The sequence below is a fragment of the Myotis myotis genome, unplaced genomic scaffold (genome assembly GCF_014108235.1).
Source record: "Myotis myotis isolate mMyoMyo1 unplaced genomic scaffold, mMyoMyo1.p scaffold_m19_p_6, whole genome shotgun sequence".
NCBI lineage: Eukaryota > Metazoa > Chordata > Mammalia > Chiroptera > Vespertilionidae > Myotis > Myotis myotis.
This window is the reverse complement of record NW_023416368.1, coordinates 32352450-32376521: the sequence shown is the minus strand read 5'-3', so window position 1 is coordinate 32376521 and position 24072 is coordinate 32352450. Positions and strand designations below refer to the sequence as shown.

At 43.6% G+C, this 24072-nt stretch overlaps 1 protein-coding gene across 1 annotated transcript in view; it reads right to left on the bottom strand.

The window, feature by feature from the left end:
• Positions 1-565: 565 nt before the first annotated feature.
• TRPC7 (transient receptor potential cation channel subfamily C member 7) overlaps positions 566-24072 on the bottom strand; it is a 141853-nt gene continuing 118346 nt past the window's right edge. Inside the window, exons 8-12 of the mRNA XM_036312601.1 lie at positions 15259-15454; positions 7500-7721; positions 6803-6883; positions 2729-2804; positions 566-795 (exon numbers count right to left, since the gene is read on the bottom strand). Of these exons, the coding sequence (XP_036168494.1) occupies positions 626-795; positions 2729-2804; positions 6803-6883; positions 7500-7721; positions 15259-15454 (745 nt within the window). The 3' untranslated portion in view covers positions 566-625. The remainder of the gene's footprint in view (positions 796-2728; positions 2805-6802; positions 6884-7499; positions 7722-15258; positions 15455-24072) is intronic.

Below are 24072 nucleotides of genomic sequence, written 5' to 3'. Positions count from 1 at the left end.
AGTAAATACAAGATAATCTTAATAAAGGTAAAAATACATCATTTGGATTTTTAACAGTGCTACCTACACTGCAATTTTTGATTTAGTATTTTTAAATTTTTTATAAACAAATAGAACTATTTTGCTATTAGGCTATCTGTGTTCTCATCTGGCACTTAAGAATAGATCACAGGTTACCTCCCGGTTCTGTTTGGATGTGTGGGTGGCAGGGAGGGGTTGAGAAGGGGCACATGGGGTGAGGTGGTTTGTCTTCCCAGGACACAGACAGAACTGTGCAGGGGGAGGGTGCATGTGCATCCCAAAAGGCCTTTTCCTGCACTAGCCACTGGATGTATGTCACTGTGGCTGGACTAAAGGTCTCACACATGTATGTGTGTGAGAGTGGGGGCACTTCCTCCCCTTCTGTGGTCATGTTTCTCATTCAACAGCCTAGATTCATGACAGTTCTGGATCCAGGCAGGCCACTGGGCTGCAGATATCAGCAAGGCTGTTCAGGACAGAGCCAGTGGATCCCTTTAGGGTCCTAGGGGAGTGGTTTTGGGACCCTTGCCACCAGGGCTGGTGGCCAGGGCATTAAGCCTGGCCTTGGAATGCTGGTAGAAGTTAGAGATGCCCATATGGGCTGTTAAATGTCTTTACCCTTGTTCACCCTCAGGTGGTCTTTGTTTAAATTCTTTCCAAATTTCTCACTGAGTTGTTGGATCAGGTCTGCCAGCTCCCCAGTAGCTTGAGATTTCTCTTCAAGAAGCTCATAGCGCAGGCTGGAGATATCTTGCTTGATTTCCTTCAGTTCGCCTGCAAGGACAGGTGAGATTTTGGTGAGTGTGAGCAGGCAGGAGGCGCTCATGCCACATGCATTTGGGCGTTTGTCTTTCCAGCAGAATGGTCTAGCCCACCAGGGGTGTTGGTGAGGGGACAGGGGTTTCTTTTTGACCTAAGTACTGCCCAGCTGCTCCCACTAAAGGATATACCCATCTATTTGAGACTGCTCTCCTCCCATTCCTGTTTAAGCTCTCTGGTAAGGGTTTGAGCTAGATGGAGAAGTCAAGATCAGGGTTGTAAATTGCTAGTGTCTATTTCATATAATGATTGTTAGAATATTGGTCTTAGAGCCAATAAAGGTAGATTTTAAGAGTCTGAGTAACACCCTCATTAACTGGAACCCTTGTTTTCATGATGCACCTGTATTGTTCTGTCATTATTTGCAGAGGGGAGAAACTCCTGAGTGTGAGGGGAGCAACTTAGCATGATTAACTGGGCCATAGAAATAGGCAGCCAACACAAGAGCCAGGCCCGTCCCGACCACGTAAGCAGCACTATGTCATGGAAGCCCTGTGACAAGCCTACTGCCCCCTTCTTCCATACAAGGGACACCCAGGTGAGGACGTCCACTTATTTCCACAGTGAACCACAGGGTTAGAAATCCACGTGGACCTGGGCTGTGGGAGCTGTTTTATTAACCACAGGGGTGAGTTGAATATTTCTTGATATTATAGATACTGAAAGTCACTGCCTGAGGACACATTATTCACATCTGTTTCCTAGGCGTGCCTTACATACATACATTGTAGAGGTCTTAAAGGTACAATTTGGTCAGTTTTGACATCCCTCAAAACTCACTGGGAGCTTCACTGAGCTGCACTTTCTTGGTGTAATTCCAGGGGCACGAAACCTGAGCAGCCCTACCTTCTATGATCAGGTATCTTCTTGTCAGTCACAATTACACATGCTCGAGGCAATTTTATGATTGAGATAGAAAAGTAGAGGTAGGTAGTAGGGCTGTTGCTCAGTCCCTAGATAGCTTCAGCCCAGAGGGGAAGCCCCAGGGTGAAGCAGAGGGTCACTGATATTGACCAGACTCTTCCTGTAGGCCCCTGTGGCTCAAGAGAGGGGTAGACTAGTGCCTTTATTTAAGGAGGAGCTTGTTTCATTGGGTCTGGATGTGTATTTTTAACAAGTGACGCTGAGGTGGGGTTGAGAAACTGGGGTTGTCAGATTCTGAGAGCCTGGAAGTGAGAGAGGATGGAGCCAACTGGACTGAGACAGTGGCAGAATCAGGAAGTGTGTAGTCTGCTGTAACCTGCATGTGCACCATGGAATGAGGAATTCTGGGCCATCCTGAACTCAATGGCCATGAGGCCAACTCAAGGCAGCCACCACTGTGGTCGGCAGAATAATTATTCCACCCCCAAAGATATCCCGATCCCATTCCCTGGTGTCCCATCTATGAATGTTATGTGATGTGGCAAAAGGGAACTACAGCTGCAAATAGAATTAAGGTTGCTAATCAGCTGACCTTAAATAGGGCGGTGATTTTGGTTTATCCAATCTAATCACAAGTCTTTAAAAGTGGAAGAGTGGGTCAGAGAGATGTGATGACAGAAGGAGCATGAGAGGTGGCAGCATGAGAAGTGGGGGTGGGGGAGGTGTGTGTCCCACTGCTGGTTCTGAGATGAGTGGCTCCATGCTACAGCCAGACTAGAGGAGGGACTCGAGATTAGAGCTAAGGGCTGTTTCAGCTGATAGCCAGCATGGGACTAGCGGTCTCAGTCCTACACACCTCCTTCTGATTCTGCCACTGCCTCAGGTCCAGCTGGCTCCATCCTGTCTCACTTCCAGGCTCTCAGAACCTGACAACCCCAGTGTTTCTCAACCCCACCGTGATTGTAGCCTGGTGAGACCCTGCCCAACTCCTGCCGCCCTGCAGGAAACTGATCTAGTCTCTTACCTTCATTGACTTCGTCATTTTCTCTGTCCACCTGGGCCTTCAGGACATATCTTTTTATGAGCCGTTTCATGATTTTCTGAAATGTGAACACAAGGAAGGCATCAGACAAGCTTGGCTAAGCACAGAGGCAGCCTGCACTGTGTATGTACAATTCCCCTGCAGATTTTGGTAAGCTGATGGGAGTCTACCCACGCTTGGTGCCCTGCCTTGTGGGGGAACCTGGGCCAGTCCCTCTGTTTAACTCCTCCCCCAAGGATTTAATACCACCTGACCCTGGGATGGAAGAACAGGATACTCTCAGTGGCAGGATGGCGAGCCAAAGAGAGAGAGAGAATCATCTAAGATCCATGGACACTGCTCTATGGTCCAAGGCCTGACCCATCCCTGCCCTTCTCTGTGACCTCAGCCTGTTATGTCCTCAGCCTGTTATATTCTCTTCTTGGGACTTCAGCTCCGAAACATTTTCTTCTAGTTCAACAACTGATGTGATCAGGAGGGAGTACTAAGTCTTAGCAGCCAGCCTGGTGTAGCTGTCTCCCTTTGAGATGCTGTCTGTGAGTGGAGATGTGCTTAGTACAGAATCAGGACCAGGGTTGGAGGACAAGCCCACCATACATTGGAAAATTCCTACTATAGGCAGAAACAGATATAGCCAGGCTTGGGAAGTTTTGTCAAGAAACCCCAAGTGTCTGATCCTGCATCCTTTGTCATGTAGGAGGGGAAAGATTTGGCTTGTAGATTCATTTAATATGCAGACACTGGATTCTTTACGCAAATAAGGCATGAACAAACAGGAGACACCAAGAATAGAGCCAAGTGTAAGAAAAACTAAAGGGGGTGAACTTTGGATTTTGCCAGCTAGTTGTTCCAAGGTTCTTGCAAAATCACAGGATTTAAAAGTATTCTGGTAGCTGAGACTTTTGAATCTTGCAAGAGATGAGCAGCCAGGCAGAGAGGGAGGGATTCCCTGCTCCTTGGTCATACCTTCCTATGATCTGCTCACCTGCTCACACCTGAGGACTGAGGTGACAGAAGAGCATTTTCTAGATTGAAGGGACCTGAATTCTGTCCCTCGTTTAGCTGTGGGATGTCAAGCAGGTTAACTTCTCTCTGACTACATGGGCTCAGGAAAAGCTTCTTGTAGGTAAAAGGCATGATGCAAAGAGCTATAGGATTTAACTCATCATCATCAAACAGTGCTTCTCTCAGTGCCTTAATAGTGAAGACCTTGCTGAGGAGATGTCTCCTGACCCTGTGATTCCAAGACTCTCTCTGGCGAGCTCTGTCAGTCCACTTAGACCAGTGCTGTCCTTCCCCAGCCATTAGCTGGCTGAGGGTCCACTTGCTCTGTGGTTTGAATTATGATCCAATTTCAGGCTGAATCATTAATTAGCAAGTTCCCTTCCTGCTGTTCTTTCTCAGAGAGGCCTGAGTCTTGTCAAGTTAGTAGTTAGTGCCAGATTCCTCACTGATACTCTTCTGGTCATTGAGGCAGGTTACCTAAGTTACAAGAATATATACCTTTCCATGGGGCTCATTAATATTCTTTTCACTTTGAATTGAAGAAACAAAACAAAACTTCACCCAAAACCAGTCTCTGAGAAAAAAACACACACACAAACAGAACAAACAACCCAGATACCAAGCATCTAACATCCTTACTGAATAGGAATTCAGAAGTATTCTCCCACAGCAAACTTTCAGGCTAGTACAGCGGTTCTCAACCTGTGGGTCGCGACCCCTTTGGCGGTCGAACGACCCTTTCACAGGGGTCGCCTAAGACCATCCTGCATATCAGATATTTACATTACGATTCTTAACAGTAACAGCATTACAGTTATGAAGTAGCAACGAAAATAATTTTATGGTTGGGTCACAACATGAGGAGCTGTATTTAAAGGGCCAGAAGGTTGAGAACCACTGCTCTAGTGCAGCACTGTGAAGATGAAGGGTGGGCCAGTGCCTGGGCAGCGTGTGTGGTGAAAGACCATGTCCTTCTGAGTCAGATCTCAGTTCAACCAGCTGTGTGACCTTTGCCACTGAGCATCAGTTCTCTCATCTGTAAAATGGGGTTAAAGATACTGCCCCTCTCACAGCAATATGGTGAGATCATACCAATGCTCTCGTCTAGTCTGCTCCCAGCTGTCCTTTCAAGTCTTCTCAAGGTTTACTCCTTTGTAAGCAGAACTGGTGAGCAGGGCTGAACAAAGTACAAATGCAAGGTGCTCTCTGCTCCTGTTTACTGTCCTCTGACAGCTTTGGTTCAGTTTTCCTTCCTTCTTTTTTTGTGACAACTGGTTGAATAAGTAGCCTCAGGCTTTTCATGGTGGATTTACAGAACACTGGGTGAGCAGCTTTCCAAGGTTATCAGTAGCCTGGAGCTGCAAACTGACCAGTTTCTTTAATCATAGGAGAAAACTCTCCAAGGGATGGGAAGCTGCCAGGCTCACCCAGAGAAGATGGAGAACAGAAATGGGATGGCACTGAGATGGCCTTTGAAATGGTCTTGCTTACAAAGGATTCATTACGGGTACAGGACATTCACCACATAACGAGTCTTCCTCTATCTCAGCAGGAGAATTTGGCCCTTAACCCCAGAGTTATCTATCTTTTCGATAATACAGATAATCTAAACTTCTCTCTGAGAATCTCCTGTAAAATAACTCAAAGCAGATCAAACTGGGCAGGCCCGATTTTATGTGAGATTAAATATAAGATTTGCCCATTGCCAATTTTTAGCCTGTGTCATCTGATGAGAATAGTATTTTGAGGGATGAGTCATTTCTTAGTTGTACTTAAATCCTCTTCACCGCACAGCTGACTTCTGAAATATAGATGGAGATTCAATTAAGGATCTGTGTCTAGAAGATGCTACATCTGCAGTTGCTCCCTCTGGGATGGTGGCTCTAGGGACACATCACCTGGGCCCAGAGGAACACTCAGAATAGCTTCAAATTTACATCTGATAAGAAATGATCAGCATGGATCAAACCGCTGATCATAAGGAAGGAAGAGTCAGGAAAAGAATGGCTGCTCTTTTATAATCAAAAACCTGTAGTTTCCATTTATCACTGGCTCACAGACTGATTCAAACTGATACAGAGATTTGACATGAATTTCCAAAAGCAATGTAAGGTCAAGAGGCCATCTTCTAATTTTTATAACAGACTTTGTAGGCTGGGAGCCTAAGGCCAGGCGCTCACTGGAGGCAGCTATAGCCACCTGGTGGCTTAAGACAAATACCTGGGAGTCATGCTGCCTCTCCATACCGCATACCTGTTTGTATGCTTCAGGTCCCATTGGCTCTATATCCAGAATCTCTGCTTCCTTCCATCATCCTACTCATACCCCAATCCAAGCCAACATCCCCTGCACCTTCAGGACTGTCACATTGTTTGCACTGGTCTCCCTGCTTACTCTCTAATCCCCACCAATTTTCTCTCATTAGAGCAATTAAGTAGACCTCTTAAAGCATAAATAAAATTTTATCTTCTCCCCCAAGTTAAGCTCCTCCAATTGCCTTACTCAGTGGTCATGTAGACCACACCCTAATCTTGGTCTGGCTGCATGCTTTCTCCTCTGACTTTGTTCCCCTCCCCTCCCCTCTGCTGGCTGGGCTCCAGCTTCTCTGGACCTGCCTAGTTTCTCCCCTCCAGCTCTTGCTGATGTTTTTCCTCTGCCTGGAAGGCCCCACATGCTGCCCCCTACTCATTTATGAGGTCTTAGCTAACTGCCCTCTCCTTGGAGGGGCCTCCTCTGATAACCATATCTAAGCAGGGGCTCTCTCTTTTCTCCATCTTTTCATCCTGTTCTTGGCACTTTTATCAGTTTGAATGTGTGTATCTGTGTGTTTACTTGCTCATTGTCTCCCTTACTGATGTGCCATTAAGATAGGAAACATATCTTTATCCCTATTAGTTAGCACAGTGCCTGGCATACAGGAAGCACCCAGTAAATATTCACTGAATGAAGGAAAGACTGAAGTGGTGTTCTGAGGGGATGACACGGCCATGTGACTGAATCCGTGCCTTAATGGAATCCACTTCTGCCCATGCCTGAGTAAAGTGTGGTTACCTGGTATCTGGTGGGTTTGCTGAAAGTGTTATTTGCTGTCAGGTTCTCAGAATTCCTCATGCCAGCCTGGTATCGAGTCTTCTAGAAGAAAAATACATACATAATACATAATTCATACATACCTAGTAGGACTTGAATAACACCCACTTTTGGGGTGGTCCCTAAAAAGAGGTCCCTTGGGAGGTCAATATGCCCAGTGTTGCTTGGCTTCCTAGAACAGTTTAGTTCTGTAGGATGCCAACAGGTTATGGAATATTGTTTGTCAATTCTGGAAAGCACTGAGTTAAAGTTATATGTGTGTCTGTCCTCCAGGACTCCTTAGAGGTTTTAATGTGCGAATATTGAGAATCCCCAGGAGGAGGAGGTAATGGACAAGGAACCTTTCTTCCCAGAGATCATTCTCCAGTTACATTCCAAGAAGAGCTATTCTACTTCCAAGTCCACTAAGGAGTTCCCCTAAACTGGGGCCTGAGCTTGAGCCCCTAGCAATGCACCTGCCCAAGGAGCTGCAGGGAGCAGGTGGCCCCCGTCACTACTGCTGGTGCTGGAGCTTTGCTGATGTGCCCAGAGTTTTGAAAAGTATTGGCCCCTTTTGGTGCCTGGCTCTCCTTATATCAGGGGCCCCATATGAAACACATACAACTTCCTCCTCCCCCTCCTGCTGCCTTCTTAGCCCCATAAACTCCATGCTACCTACCCTGAATTTGGAATTTAGCATGCCCATTTCAAGGTCATTTTCACAGCTTTTGGCCTTGGATTTGCAGAGTTTGATGAGGCACATCTTGATTCTCATTATGAGATAATAAAATGATTTAGGACTTGGCACTAGATTGAAAGGAGCAGGTAGAGTTCTTCCTTCATCAAAATAAGACAGCCAGAGCTTTGCCCGGGCAAATTTCCACTCCACGTCTGCATCCTCCTGTGAACAAGGGAAACAAGACACCATCAAAGGCCATGATTTAACAGCCGAGCTCAATCTCGGGGGTGGGTGTTGGGGTGTAGCATCCAATTTCTGGAAGCAGATTTCTAAACAGGACTCCGATACACTTGTGGATCCTCACTACAGGGGTACACTGGGGAGTTTGCTCTCGCTAAAACCTTATGCAATTAGTCATTCCAAAAGATCTCCACTTCTTGGATTTAGCAGGGAAAACAGCAGCCAGTTCATTCTCCCCTCATACTGGGTATTTTTACCAATATTATCCACTTGCCTCTAACCAAAGAAGATATCTCATGGACACTTAATCCTGTTACCCACAAACATTCACAGATCTGCTGAGATACCACCATCAACATATTACTCTTTTAGAGCAGCATTGCCCCACAGAAATATGTGAGCCATAAAGGTGGATCACATAGGTAAACTTTCTAGTCGCCACAATATAAAAAGTAAAATGGAACAAGTGAAATTAATTTCATTGATATATTGTATTTAATCCAGTAGACCCAAGATGTTATCATTTCAACAAGTAATCATTATAAAAATTATTAATGAGCTATCGCACATTTTCTCATATTGAGTCTTAGAATCAGTGTGTATTTTGTACTTACGGTCCATCTCAACTTGGACTAGCCATACTTCAAGTGTTCATGTGGTAAGTGGCTACCATATTGGACACCACAGCATATTTCTTACTGAGTATTTTCTATTGGTTAGAATGCTTCCAGGGAAGGTGCTAAGAGATTCTGCAATTCAAGGGGAACAAACCTGACTATGGTTAGTCAGGCCATAATAACTATGACTTAGTAATAATTACTTTAGTTATAGTTGTTACTATAGTAACTATAATTTACCCCCTTCCCTGGTGGTGGTGATAGATTGAAACCCCAGATCTGTTACTTCTGAGTTGATGTCAGTGCCTGAAGGCTAACTGGGTTTCCAAGTGGGAGCAGGTGTGTTCTGTAGGCAGGCTCCTTAGGGATTTTCGGCTAGCACAGAGGCATTGGGTTTGGGATCATGCAGACCTGGGCTCACAACCCCTTACTACTAGCTGTGTGACTTTAGGCAAGGGCCTGGGCTCCGGAGATGATGCTGCCTCCCTCACATAGCCCTGAGATTGGCATTGAGTATGTGCTCTAGAAGTGGTGGTTTCCTCTCCCCACAGGCATTGGTTACATTCAAGCATCTGTGTGAGGTTGCAGGGATGTGCCATGAGCTATAAGGTCGTCACCAGTAGGTGTGGTCATTTTGTTTGCTTTTGCTGAGACCCCATCAGCACCTGGCCTGGTCTATGGGGCATCCTTTTAGACTGGGAGCTTTGTGAGGGCAGGGGTCGCTCCTTGTACAACAGAGAGGTGTGACAGGGACACTCAACCTGAGAGGAATGGTGATATAGTGATGGGAACATGGGCTTTGGAGCCCTCCTGGCTCTGTTCCTTATAGGCTCTGTCACCGTGGCAGGTGATTTAGCTGCTCTGGGCCTCAGTTTCCTCATCTGTAAAATGAGGATAATAATACCTACTTCATAGGTTGTTTTGAGAATTAAAGGAGTTAATGCCTGAAAAACACTTAGTGTCAGACTATTGGTAAACCCTCAGTAAATACTATTTTTTTGAAAAAATATTTTTTAATTGATTTCAGAGAGGAAGGGAGAGGGAGAAAGAAATAGAAGCATCAGTGACGAGAGAATAACACTAATTGGCTGCCTCCTGCATGCCCCCTTCTGGAGATTGAGCCCGCAACCCAGACATGTGCCCCTGACTGGAACCAAACCCGGGACTTTTCAGTGCACAGGCCAATACTCTATCCACTGAGCAAAACTGGCTATGGCGATACTATTTTTTTTTTATCTCTGTAGCTTTACACAGTGCGTAGTGTTCAACCTTCAGGCATTTAGCAAACATTTGTAGAGCACCTACTATTATTCTGGCATATGCTAGATAGGCACTGGGGATGACAATCCATGCCCTTGTAAACACACACTCTGGCAATGACACAAGTATGTTAAACAATACATCAGCTAGACTTTTACCTAGTGTTGTGCTAAGAGCCGTGGGAGGCTCTGGGTATTCAGGCCTGTGGCCTGGCCCTGGGGATCAGGGAAGGCTGTGCTGGTGGCTGGCATTTGAGCTGAGATCCAAGGGATGTGTAGTTCCCAACCAGGTTAAAGTGTGGGTGATCTGGGAGGTGGAGAAGAGTGGGAGTTAATTAGTAGGAGAGGCAGTGAGAAGTGTAAACAACTCTTGAGACAACTTTTGAGAAAGTTGGCAGTAAAGAGCAGGAGAGGAAGAGATTGAGAACTAGAAAGTGAGATTGAGGGAGGATTTTTTTGTAGTTACCTTTTAAGATCCAGAGACTTACTTAAATACTGACAGGAAGGACTAGATAGAAAGGGAGAGGGTGATGAGGCATATGGAGTCAGGATAATGGCGGCTCCTGAGGAGGCGAGGGGGCAAGGGGCCAGGGCATGTGGGCAGCCTGATTGGATGGAGAAGGAGGGCAGGTGGGGCAGAGCAGGGGGTGTGTGGATTTGGACAGTAGATACTCAAGATCTACTGACTGAATAAATAAGTATTCTCATGGAAGGCTATGTAAATATATACTCTACCAAAATTCAATGTGATCTTGAGTAGTGGGCACTTTCAAGAGGCTTTATTCCACTTCTCATGTTCCTGCACACATACTGCCAGTGAGATTGGGGGGGGGGGGGGAGACGAGGACTCTCACCTGATGAGAAGTGTGGGCTGCAGTGAGCTATGTCCATCTTGTGTCATCACACTGTTGGGATAACTTTACAAACCACAGGGTTGCCCCGAACTAGTAGGCATCAATAACATGACTTTACGGAAACTAAGATGGCGGCATAGGGAAACACTGAAATTGCTGCCTCCTACAACAACTTCAAAACACAATAAAAAGACAAAACGGACATCATCCAGAACTTACAGGAAGGCTGGCGGAGTGGAAATTCTACAACTAGAAGGAAAGAGAAAAGCACATTGAGGGTCAGGAGCTGCGGAAGTAAAGTGCAAAGGTACGGAGGCTCGAGAGTGTGCAGAAAGGGGCTGGTACCTGAGGACGCAGCTGTCTTTTTGAATCGGGAGGGAGTCACAGGCTCCCGACTGCTCTGAACTCCGGTTCCAGGAAGTCTCTGGGGACCCAGGACTCATACGGGGAGAAACTGGACTGTCTGGCAGCGGGCAGAACTCGGAACTCGAGGGCGGCTTTCTCTCAGAGGTGCTTGCAGCAATTAAATTATCAGGACACTGAGACGTGCACAGCCCCTTAGGGCAGGGCTGAGAATCCCCCATAGTTCCTTGCTCCGCCCTTTGATTCCCTGAGACCCCGCCCCACCCAGGCTGCAGCAGAGGCTTTTGCATATGAATGCCCTGGCCCTTTGCACCCTGAAAATTACCTAACAAACTGCAGCTGGGCCACAGACCCAGAACTTCCAAGAGAAGGCCCAAGGCCCCACAGCAGCTTGCATTGCTTCACAGCTGGGCCTCATCAGGGCACCTCCAAACTCCAAAAAAGGAAGGGGAATCTGCAGTTCTCTTCATAGCTCCTGCTGGGCAACCTCCAAGAACCAGTGTACCCAGTGGTCAGAGGGGGACCATCCGGATTACAACTCCTCAGATCCATAAGGGACACACCCAGGGGGCAGACTCAGTGAGCATCAAAGCCCCACTGAAGCAAGTCTTGCCCCAGAAGGGTGTCTTCAGCACAGAAGTTCTCCCACTGCAGACGCAGCCGATTCTCACTGCCAATTGGCCTGGAGGTCAATTCCTCCCAGTGATCCTATAACAATCAAGGCATAACTACAACCAGACTGTGCACAGAGCCCACAAGGGGGTGCACCAAGAGTGTCCACCTCAGGTAACGGGGGAGGCTGAGCCACTGGGCCCTACAGGACACCTAGCACACAAAACCACTCTACCAACACAGGGAAGCATAAAAAATGCGGAGACAAAGAAACAGGTCACAAATGAGGAAAGCAAATGACTGGATATAGAGTTCAAAACCACGTTTATAAGGTTTTTCAAGAATTTTATGGAAACTGCCAATAAATTTAGTGAGACCCTTGAGGATATGAAAAAGGACCAACTCGAAATTAAGCATACACTGACTGAAATAAAGAATAATATACAGAGATCCAACAGCAAACAAGAGGATCCCAAGAATCAAGTCAAAGATTTGAAATACAAAGAAACAAAAAATACCCAACCGAAAAAGAACAAAGATTCCAAAAATATGAAGATAGTGTAAGGAGCCTCTGGGACAACTTCAAGCGTACCAACATCAGAATTATAGGGATACCAGAAGAAGAGAGAGGGCAAGATATTGAAAACCTATTTGAAGAAATAATGACAGAAAACTTCCCCTACCTGGTAAAAGAAATAGACTTACAAGTCCAGGAAGCGCAGAGAACCCCAAACAAAAGGAACCCAAAGAGGACCACACCAAGACACATCATAATTAAAATGCCAAGAGCAAAAGACAAAGAGAGAATCTTAAAAGCAGCAAGAGAAAGAAAGTCAGTTACCTACAAGGGAGTACCCATACGACTGTCAGCTGATTTCTCAACAGAAACCATGCAGGCCAGAAGAGAGTGGCAAGAAATATTCAAAGTGATAAATAGCAAGAACCGACAACCAAGATTACTTTATCCAGCAAAGCTATCATTCAGAATAGAAGGTCAGATAAAGAGCTTCACAGATAAGAAAAAGCTAAAGGAGTTCATTACCACCAAACCAGCATTATATGAAATGCTGAAAGGTATTCTTTAAGAAGAAGAGGAAGAAGAAAAAGGAACTCTTACCATTTGCCACAGCATGGATGGAACTGGAGAGCGGATAAATACCACATGATATCACTCATTTGTGGAATATAATGAACAACATAAACTGATGAACAAGGACTGATCCAGAGACGGAGAGGCATTGATTGGACTGTCGGGCCTTGGAGGGAAGGTAGGGGAGGGTGGGGGTAAGGGGGAAAGATCAACCAAAGGACTTATATGCAAGCATATAGGCCTAACCAATGGACAAGGACAATGGGGCGGGGGTGAGGGCATGAGCGGGGGGGAGGGGGAGGGTAGAGGGTTACGTGGGGATAAGGACATATATGTAATATCTTAATCAATAAAAAATATATTTTTTAAAAAATAACATGGCTTTACATTTCACATTCATTTGGACCAAAGTATGATATGCTTGTTAGGATGGGGCCAACCTTCTCAGGTGAGTGGTACAGAGACCCACAGATTACTGTTTTCTCTTACACACGGGAAAACTGAGGCCCAGAAGGGCAGGGAGGACTAGTTATCAATAGCTCATCCACATAGGTGACCAAAAAGGCATAGCACTTAAAAAAAAGATGTTTCTCAACAGGTGCTGCATTTCCGCAGGGGGTGGGTATGAGGAGGCTGGGGAGGAGGGAGGGGAAATGAGGGCTTCAGGGCCTAGCTTTTCCTTGCCTAATCTGTCACATCATTTGACCCCTTTCTGTGTTGTTCCTACTATTTAGCATACTTTTTTTTGGAGGGCATTATGGACCAAATGTGTCCTCCTAAAATTTATATGTTGAAACTCTAATCCTCCATACATTAGAATGTAACTTTACTTGGAAATAGGGCCTTCAAAGTGGTAATTAAGGTTAAATGAAGTTATAAAGATGGGACCATAATCTAGTATGATTGATGTCATTATAAGGAGAAGAAGATACACCAGGGATGCATGCACAAAGAAGAACGCCATGTGAGGGCAGAATGAGGAGGCAGCCACCTGCAAACCTAGGAGAGGCCTTAGGAGAAAACAGCCCTGCTGACACTTTGATCTTGACTTCCAGCCTCCAGAGCTGTGAGTAAATAACTTTCTGTTGTTTAAGCCACCCAGTCTGTGGTATTTTGTTATGGAAGATCTAGTTAACTAATACATGGAGGTCTTTATTTTTTCTATGTGAGAAATACACAAGTCATTGTTTCTTATAAAAGATTTAAGTGCAGAGATATAACAAGCACATGTGAATGTCCCTTTCAAAACTCCTCTCTCTTACTCCCTTCCCCAGAAGGTGTGGAATCTTTTCTCTGTCTTTCTCTACTTTTTCTTTCAGTATATTCACATTTGCATGTAAACAAGATTTACTTATATTCTTCTATCACTTGCATTTTTTCCCTCAATATTATAGGAATTTTGCTATGTCAGCACAAAGTTTTTCTCATTGTATATATAGTATTATATACAGTACCCTATACTATATTACAGTTTACTTAAAGATTCTAATATTGATGACGTACTTCCAAGTTTTTCTTTAATGAAAAACTATGTAAAATCATATTTCTGCATGGATCTATTCCTAGAATTGGAATTATTGCATGAAGGGGTTAGTGCATTTTATTTTGTTTTAATTTTTAGTTTATTTATATAACTTTATAATAAGTAAATCAATAACATGATTTTTGAAACACAAAAAGGTATAAATGGAAAGGCATCCAACCACCTTTGTCCCCTAGCACCACCTCTTAATAGTACCCTGCTGTGCATCTGTCAGGTACTCTTTCAAATACTTATACAGTCATAAATTAATATGTATTCCCCTCTCTTCCTTTCTTGCACAGACAGAGTACACCATGTATATTGTTCTGCAACTTGATATTTTTCACTTTACACTCTATCTTAAAGGTTTCACCAAATCAGTGTATAGAGAACATCGTCATCCTTTTTTTAAACTGCACAGTATCTCACTGTTGAGATGCACCATAATCTATTTATTTAGATTCCTGTTAATGCTCATTTAGTTTATTTTTAATTTCTTGCTGTTCTTAACAAGGTTTCAATCAATAGATTATGGTTTATGCATTTTAATTTTGATGAATGCATCCTGGGGCATTCTCTTGACTCCCTTATCTATTTGGCAGAATTCTATTAGTCTCTGAATGGCCTTCAGGCATCACCTCTGCAAGCTTCCTCTCCTTTGGCCAATCACAGTCTCTGCTTTGCACCTTCTGCACCTTGTAGGACTTCTTTGGGTGCGCTGGCCCAAGGCACTACAATTTGTTGATTGACATGTTTTTTTTTGGCACTGAACTGAGTTCTTCAAAGGCACGGACTGTATCTTAGTCATTTCTGTATTATCATGCCTACCACAGGCATGGCATACAGAAAGGAATTAATAAATACATGTGAGAGGCAGAGGGAATGTGGGCTGAAAGATACAGTTATTTTGATTTGCTGTGGGTCACCTGTATGCCATCCTGTGGGGAAACATGTAAAGAGTAAAGAGTCATGAACCTGAGTCTTTCTGCCTTTGTCGGGCCATTTTCTGTGTGGTGCCCACTATGCCATGTGGCAGGTGACAGGATTGCTTCTTGGAGCAATCCAGGAAGAATGAATGCCTGTTTGCTGTTTTGGCTTCACATTAAAAACACGGGGGTTCTAAAATCATTACCTTCATTGCTGAAAACAGCAATGTAAATTAAACCAAGGGAGAGAGAGGATTATCCATTAACGGGTCTTACCTCAATTTCCTGATATGAGTTGTTGATCATGGCTATTAGCATATTGAGCAGCACTACCACCATGGTGACGTTATAAACGCCATAGAGAACATAGCCAATGTTCTCAATGAATTTGTGGTCATATTTCAGCACCACTGAGATCACTTCAGACAAGCCAAAGATGGACCAAAATAAGGTTTTGAAACTTTCTTCAACCCTGCAAGGAAACAGCAGTCATTTCAGGCAGTTTGTATCAGCTAATAGTTTTCACACGGAAGTTGCTATTACCTAGACTTCAGTGGTTACCCTTGAGTGGGGCTGAGGCTGGCTGGTAGTGCCTGTATTCTGAAATAATGAGACATTCAGATTTCTAAGAACACTTGGAAAAAATATTATAAAGGGCAGGTTCTTTTCATTCAGTCAATTTATTTGGACTACTGACAGTAGTATCATTTTTATCTTGTAATTAAACATTTAAAATTAAATACCAGGGCAAATATTTATTCTAATACAAATTATTTTTCTCAGAAGCACACTCTTCCTTCAGTAGTTTGAGACTCTTCTCAGACTACCCAGTCCCACATGAAAGGAAGAGGATGGTGTCTACTGATGAAGCTGGCATCACTGGTGACTGGGACTTGCTGGGCACTTGACACAGATCAGCTCACTTAAGCCTTATAACCACTTCTGTGGTGGGCTTGCTTATTACCTCCATTTTACAGATGGAACCACTCACGCTCAGAGCCTGTGTGTCTTTCCTGGAAAGTGGGATGCAAATCCAGGTGTGTCTGAGTTTAAAATTGTGTGTATTTCAAACCACTATCCCTTCCCACCCCCTGGCCCTGTGGACTGAGGCCAGCCACATATATCAAGTCCTCTAAATTTGAGTTGAATGATCAGGTATGAGAGTGGGGAGTTTAGTGTGCCCATATTGTTGCAGTTTGCTAGGTCAACACCCAAACTGCACTCACTCTTCAGCTCACTCAAAGTAGTTACTGCATGTGCATTGAGGAAAGTTTGAGGAACACCTGGCATTTAGGACACTACTCTTTGATGCTCATGAGATTTTGGAGTTACCAAAGTACCCTGGTTTTAAGAGTAATATCCAAGCACATTTCACACTGTACTTTGTGGTCCTGACCCTGTATTAGTTTTATGACATAGAACCTAATCAGAAAGCTGGATTTTGGTTGGGTGGTTTAGAACATGCACATGTATCTGATAACATTTGACTGGCTGAGCAGTTCTTTTAGTTTGCACCCAGATTTCTCGTATCATTTGTGAGAAAGCACTTCCGTTTTTCTCTTTAACATTTCAGATTTTCTACACTCACCCACAAATGGCCAGGATTAGCTAGATTAAAAAAAAAAAAATCAGCGTTTCTTAAGGATTGGTATTTATTTGACAAGATGTACAAAAATACTGGTTCTTACCACATTGGTTAAACATTTCACTCTGACTCGCATGAATGTTCCGCACTCCTGTGTGTGAGTGTGTGGGGGCGTAGGTATACGTGTGTGTCTAGCTAGCTGTTTGGCTCTATGCACCGCTGTCTGCAAACTAAATATAGAAGTGTTTTTTTGTGGTCATTATTTGTTTTTGTTTTCCTTTAAAAACATGAGTTTGGAATATTTAATTCATTTTCATTTTAGCAAGAAGGAATTTCGTTGGAGGTTTGGAAGTAACCACTGGGTAACAAGCCATTATTGTAGAGCTCCAGCTCCTGAGGCTACTTTGAGAAAGAGGGAAAACTGTTTCCTCATGCAAGATGCAGCTTCCATTTGTGTAAAAAAGATGCTGTTCCTTGTGGAGCCTGGCTCACTGCAGGCATTGTCTCCATTTAGAAGCAATCTTTTGGTTATCACCCTAGTGGAAGGGAACAGTGGCCGCACACCAAACCCCATAGCTAGGATGTGGCCTCTCTGACAGTTGTTTCCTTCCTGGTGGATCAGGTAGAATCTGGAGGACACTCTGTTGAAAGGAGGGGCTGGGCGAACAGGTACTGGTCTAGGATTATGCACTTAAACCACAAAGAGTCTAAGAAATGGGTAATATATACGACTGAGAGACATTTTACAGAAATTCATCTTCCCTTTCTTACCTTGGAAAACCCCGCAAACCTTTGGCTGACACAATGAAGGAAGCAATTATAGAACACATCACAGGAAAGCCTTCTGAATTCTCATTAGGGAAAATGCCTAGGTTCAGCCTGTATTTTTCACATTTGCTTCTTCCTATGATTTTTGCCACCAAGCTCTGATTTATCCTTAGTGCCTTCTCTTAGGCAATCTATGTCAACAGTCTGAAGGAGGCAGAGCTGGCCCATTAAGCTGTACATGTTCCATTAAAAAAATATTTATAGATCCCTAAACCTAGGCCCATGCCTCTTCTCTACCACTCCCACCCTTTGCTCCCCTCCTCTCAGGCTTGGAATGATGAGCTGTTCAATTGTTGTCTGGCTTCTAGTTAATCTTCAAAAATGTTTTATTTCTATTCTATAGCTTAAGGATTAGCCTCTAGACTTGAATTTGACCATGACCTCCAGGAAAATCTAATTACAAGAGGCCTGGCCCAAGCACTTTGGGATTGCCAGAGTGAGAGGAACTCCCTTGGCATCTTACCTGGCAGGAAGGGGTCTTACCCAAACAAACAATGTGTTTTTAACAAGCTCTTCTAACCACTAGGGGATATCTATAGCCCCTGCTTCCTCTTATTATGGGGCAAAATGAGTTTCAGTAAGAAATACCTTTAAAAAAAGCAGAGTCCATTGGTTTGTATAATCCAAAATGGCTAGATTCACCATTGTCATCTCTTGGATCTTTCATTTATACCCACACCTCTTTACAGGAACTTTCAGTGGACTAACAGAATATAATAGTTTTGTTGTTATTTCTCAGAGGGGACCTTATGGGCTGAGTTGTGCCCAACTAGCTGGACTAAGTTGTGAGCAATTAAATATTTTATCCATAGCTCAGAACATAACTAAAATATATTCTGAACAGAATTGAAGAATTCAGTGTTTCAGAATTACATGAACAAACTAAAACATTTATGTTTATATAATCTTGGTCTGTGAGAGATTTCATAAACCACAGAGGGAAAGAATTGCCCCAATCAAACTTGTATACATAAAAAACGTAAGTAAAAATATAAGGTAAAAAGACTAAGGGAGTAAAGAATTTGCAACACATAGGACAATAGATGATGTCTTTCTTACATAAAGAGCTCTTATAAATCAATATGAAAATGACAGACATCCTAGTAGAAAGAAGGGGAAATATCCATAAAATCTTGATGTTTTTCTGGTGACAATAAGTAACTTGATATGCCCAATAATTAATTTGATATGCCATGCTTATGGCATCTTCTGGCGGAGTATGTAGCAGGAAACAAATGAAACTTCTCCTCACTGCCCTGAGAGGGAAGAGACTTTTGTTCACTTTGACCTTGGAAACCTATAGTAATTATTCTCAGAAAGAAGCTGGCCTCAGATAGAAGGCAATAATAGTACATTACTAATTTCAGAAGTTTGGGCATTGGAGCTAATCCCAATGTCTTGTGAGGTTATGATGCTCTCTGAGTCATGTACTAATCAGCACCACAAATTTTAGGAGCTATGGGACTCAGAGCATGGGGTTGTCTTTCAAGAAGAAAGTATCTTACATTTATACCTATATTCACCTTGCCTGGTGAATACCAAGGAAGCCATTTGTCTCACAAAAGGTTCCCACTGTCAACTAGCTGGTCTCAAGGCTAAATTTAAGGTTCTTTACTGATAGGGAAGGCAGCCACTGGTTCTACATCATCTTCCCATCCACTCTGGCTAGCTACAGAGTTTGCCATAGATTCCTCCAATTGTGTCAGTCATGGGAATCTTCACAGAGATAGCTGGAGGCAGAAGAACAGCAAGGGTGCATGCCTGGGTTCAAATTCCAGCTCCAACATGTCTTGGCCTTGTGAGCTTGGGCATGTTATAAAACTTGTTTGAGTCTCAATTTACTCATCTATGAAATGGGATAATGGTGTGTTATTAAGTTGCTGTAAAGTATATAGTAAGAGCCCAATAAATGGTAGCTATTATTTTTATTCATTTGTTTGTTAGTCAAATATTCACTGACCTCCCAGCTATTGTCCAGGTTATAAGGATACTCTGCTGCCCAGAACATGTTTCTGTCCTTGTGGGGGTCCCAGTCTCAAGCATGCCCTGTAGAGTGAGTGAATGCTATAAGTAAGTAAGCAAGGACTCTCCATTTGCCTTGCCTTACCTTGCTGGGGAACACATAGAACCCCATCAGCCCCTCAGGTGCTTCCACACAAGACTGAGTGGAGTTAATAAATCAGATGCCTATTGACTTTTCTGAACAACCCTCATCTTCCTTCCTGTCTGCAAAGATCATCACAAACCCTTGATTTCATGTAAATCCTCTCTGCTTTCTCCAACGCTTTCTGTCTTTCAATATTTGACATGTACTCAATAGGCCACCCTGGCAGAAGAAGTGCTCCTAACGAATAAAAGGGGAAAGTGCCTATGAGTGATGTTGAATAGAGCACGATTCACCCCCCTCTTAGTGGGTGCGGTGTGTGTTGGGGTGGGGAGGGGAGGTTGGAGCTGATTTGTCAAGTAGACGGCAGGGATGTGGTAATCAGTTCTCTACCAGATCTGTCTCACCTGCATAATGGGATTTTAATAACAGCTTGCTTAAGAGGCAGTTGTGTATGAGAAAAAACTGATCAACAAGGTGACGGTTTGGGAGGATTGTTATAAAAATTGCTGCTTCTTCAGAATGCCATGAAGCTCTTCCTCCAGTGTCATGGCATTCTCTCTCTCCTTCCCCAAACAGTTACGTTCAGTTACCTACCCAAATCTGCACATAGCAGGGTAAAATTAAGCAGGAGGATCAGCTCCTACTAGACTGTTTCTCAGTAGCAGGCGTTGGGCTAGAGTTCTGCTGAAGTAGAAACACTGGACACCTGCCACTGAGCTGGGAGATGGAACAAGATGCTTGGACCATAGAGAGACTCTGTGAGAGGGCCATGCTCTAATGCCCAGACTGGAGACTGAGAGCAGTAGGACCAGGCTTTAGGAAGGTCAGGGGAAGAGAGTGAGACTCCAGAGAAAGTCTGAACTGCACCCCTACTATGCCCTGCTATGCCTTGCTATGCCCTGCTATGTCCTGCTAACTTGTGTGCTTCAAATCACTTCCTGTTTTTCACTTCTTGTTTTTTCTAGGGCCTTAAATGAGGAGTTTGGCCAGTGATTTTCACCCTTTCTCATCTCGTGGCATACATAAACTAATTACTGAAATTCTGTAGCACACCAAAAAAAATTTTTTTTAGCTGATATGACAAAAAATAGGTATAATTTGATTCATCATACCAGATGGCTATTGTATTGGCTGTTCTTTTTTGTTTGTTTGTTTGATAATCTAAGGCAGTGGTCGGCAAACTGTGACTCGCGAGCCACATGTGGCTCTTTGGCCCCTTGAGTGTGGCTCTTCCACAAAATACCATGTGCAGGTGCGCACATACAGTGCGATTGAAACTTTGTGGCCCATTCGCAGAAGTCGGTATTTTGTGGAAGAGCCACACTCAAGGGGCCAAAGAGCCGCATATGGCTCGCAAGCCGCAGTTTGCCGACCACTGATCTAAGGGAAAAGAGGTCAGTGCCCCAGACTAAATAGTCAGGTATTGCATATTTTAATAATTTCTGCATTATCAGTTGAAAATCACTGATTTAGATAGTCCAGAAGTACAGGAGTCTGGCCCCAGAGTCAGTGCCAGGGAACTTGGATGCACAAAGCCTAAAGCCCGTACAGCCCAGATTTATTCATACTGAAGACCAAACTCTTCCTCCAGGAGCCTGGTTGCTTCTCAAGGGCAGAGCTGTGCTTTCTTCCCTTATGAAACTCCAAACCTAGTCCAGATTTTGGCTCACTGAAGGCACTGGGTAAGTTCAATGTCCACTGAATAAATGAATAAATCCCTGATGCACATTTTGGCTTCTTGGTTCCTGATCCCAGTGTCACCTAGTCCAGGTAGGGCTCTGGTGAGGCAGAGTGCAGGCTTTGAAGTTAGGTAAACCTGGGTTTGACTGTGAGCTTTTGGTCAAATAACTCTGTGCCTTTTTTTTTTTTTAATTCTAGCTGTAAAATGGAAAAACAACAATCTCTACTTCATAGGGTTGTCATGAGGATTAAATGAGTTAATAGAATGCTTGTGAAGTGCATAAAATACTTCCTGGCACATAACAAATGTGTGGTAAATGTTACTAATTTTATTACCAATATTCATATTTTTTCTTTCTTAACTGCATTGGCTCCAGCATCAGGGCAAAAGACTTCCACCCTACAATCAAGTCTCAGAATAATCTTTTAAAAACATGAATCAAATCCTGCCCCTCTTCTCTAGTGGCTTTCCATAGGCTAACAACTGAACTCAGTCACCTAGCTCACGCCTCAAGGCCCCAGGTAATCTGAATCCTCCCCACCTCATTAGCCCACAGCAGCAAGGCACTCCCGCTTCTGTGCCTCCCTGTTCCTCTGCCTGGAATGCCTTTTCCCTTTCTCTCCATATGGCCACTCATTTTTTCTCATCCTTTAGGCTTTAACTGATTGTCACATGCTCAAGTAGTCCTTCTCTGACTGTTGTGTCTGAAGGAAGCCCTCTCCTAATTCCCCTTTCGTATAGTGTTTTATTTTTTTCTTAGCTCTCAGCACTTAACCTCTTTATTTAAAAAAATTATTTTGGGTCTCTTTTCTCTGTTATCACATTCATGGAGGAACTCGACCTCCACAAGGGCAGGGCCTGCTCACTTTTCTGTCATCAGTACCCAGAATAGCGCCCAGCTCATAGTAGGGACTCAGTAAACATTTTTGTCAATGAATGATTAAATTCTGGGAAAATGAGTGCTCAGATTCACCCAAGAACTGTCTCTTCTGGTAGCTCTCTAGAGCTAATCCTGGACAGTTCAGTTTCCTGTCCCTCTGTCACTTTGAAGAATGACAGTTTAAACCCAAGTTATATCCTAAAACTGAATTTTAGTGAATAAAAAGGTAGGGATTTCTTCCCTTTAGGATGGCTACCATCAGTCTGAGTATAAGAAAAAGGACTTTGGGAAATGTCTGAGAACATGCTGTGAAAACATCCAAAAGGGCACATTTTCAGTGTATCATCAGTTCTTTTCCCTCAAAACTTTGTGAGCTCTTAGCCTGTTCCAGAAGCTCAAAGGTACCAGGCTTTTAGAATTCATGTCATGAATAAACATGAGGAGAGGATATAAATAAACATAGGATAGTATAATGCCTTTTGGTAGCAGGCATAATCATCCTTCTAAAGTAGCCCAGGAGCCCTGGCCAGTAGTTAGAGTGTTTAGAGTGTTGGCCCGCACACCAAAGGGTCACAGAATCAATTCCCAGTCAAGGGCACATACCTGAGTTGCAGGTTTGATCCCTGGCCCTGGTTGGGGTGTGTGTAGGAGGCAACCAATCAACGTCTCTCTCTTTCTCTCTCCCCACCTCCCTCCTCCTCCTCTTCCTCACTTCCACTCTCTCTAAAAATCAATGGAAAAAATATCCTTGGGTGAGGATTAACAACAAAAAAATAACCCAGGAAAAGATCTATATTTTTATCACTTATTGCACTTACTGGAGAGTTATGCTAAGATAAGAACTTAATGTTAGACCCAAGGTATATATTTAAGCCATGCAAGGGCTCCTCCTCCTACCCTCTTGTGCCCAGTTGCCAGAGTACTCTCTAAAGGCAGATCTGATTTCACTTCCTCCTTTTCACAAAGCCTTAGTGGAGAGCTAATACCCTATCAGGACGCACTTCATTGGCTCCTGCTGGGTTATCTGATCTTACTTTCTGCCATTTCCCAAAACTCTTGCCTACTTTTTCTTTTCCTTTTTACAAAAGTTTATTCTTAAATGTACAACAAGCTCCAAGATAATATTTCATTCTAGCTATAGGTGGCAGCAGATAGTAGGGCAGGGAATCCAGATGTTTAGACAGGAATGGAATTAAGGATCACCATGCCTTAGGCACAAAGAACAGCTTGCTTTTTGGCAGATTTCTTAATTCCACTGTGGCCAGGGGGCCCTTCCATGTGCCCCTCAGTTTGAGCTCCTCATATTTCTTCTCTTTTTGTTTCTGCTCCAGTGCCTTATCTTATCTGTCTCCTTGAGCTGCTTCTTGCCACCTTTGTGGCCAGACATGGAAACAGCTTTTATTTTTTTTTAAAGAAAATTTTTGTACCACGAGGCATTGAAACATCTGAGCACATCAGTACATCAGTATATGGGCGGTAAGGCAGCTACTTTCTCCTTCACTTCAAAAAAAAAAAAAAAAAAGGCCCTGCTTGTTGACACTTTGCACAGGCTGGCATATCCTTCTAGTCACCCTCAAAGACCTTTTTAGGGTCACCCCCTCCATGAAGCCTTCTTTGACCTTGCCAGACAGAGTCCAGTGCTTCTTCCTCACTGTGCTGCCCAAGTAACCTTTTGAGGATATTTTTGATTAGAAAAGTCTCAATCCAGCTATGCTGTGAAGTTGTCTCCATAATAGCTGATGCTTGCTTTTTTTTACTTTTCAGACTCCCCTACTTGTTTATGAGATTATTAAGGATGAGAGCATTGTTTTATTAACCTCAATGATAGCAGAGCCAAACACAGAACTTGCCATTCGATAGCTTCTCCATAATATTTGTTGAATGAATATACACACTTTGGAGTAGAAAGCTGCTTTACCCAGGGGACAATTGCAGGCTGCATATTTAGTGCTGAGATATGTAGAATCACCAGGTTCTCAGTGATAATCATTAATCTGAATTTCATATGT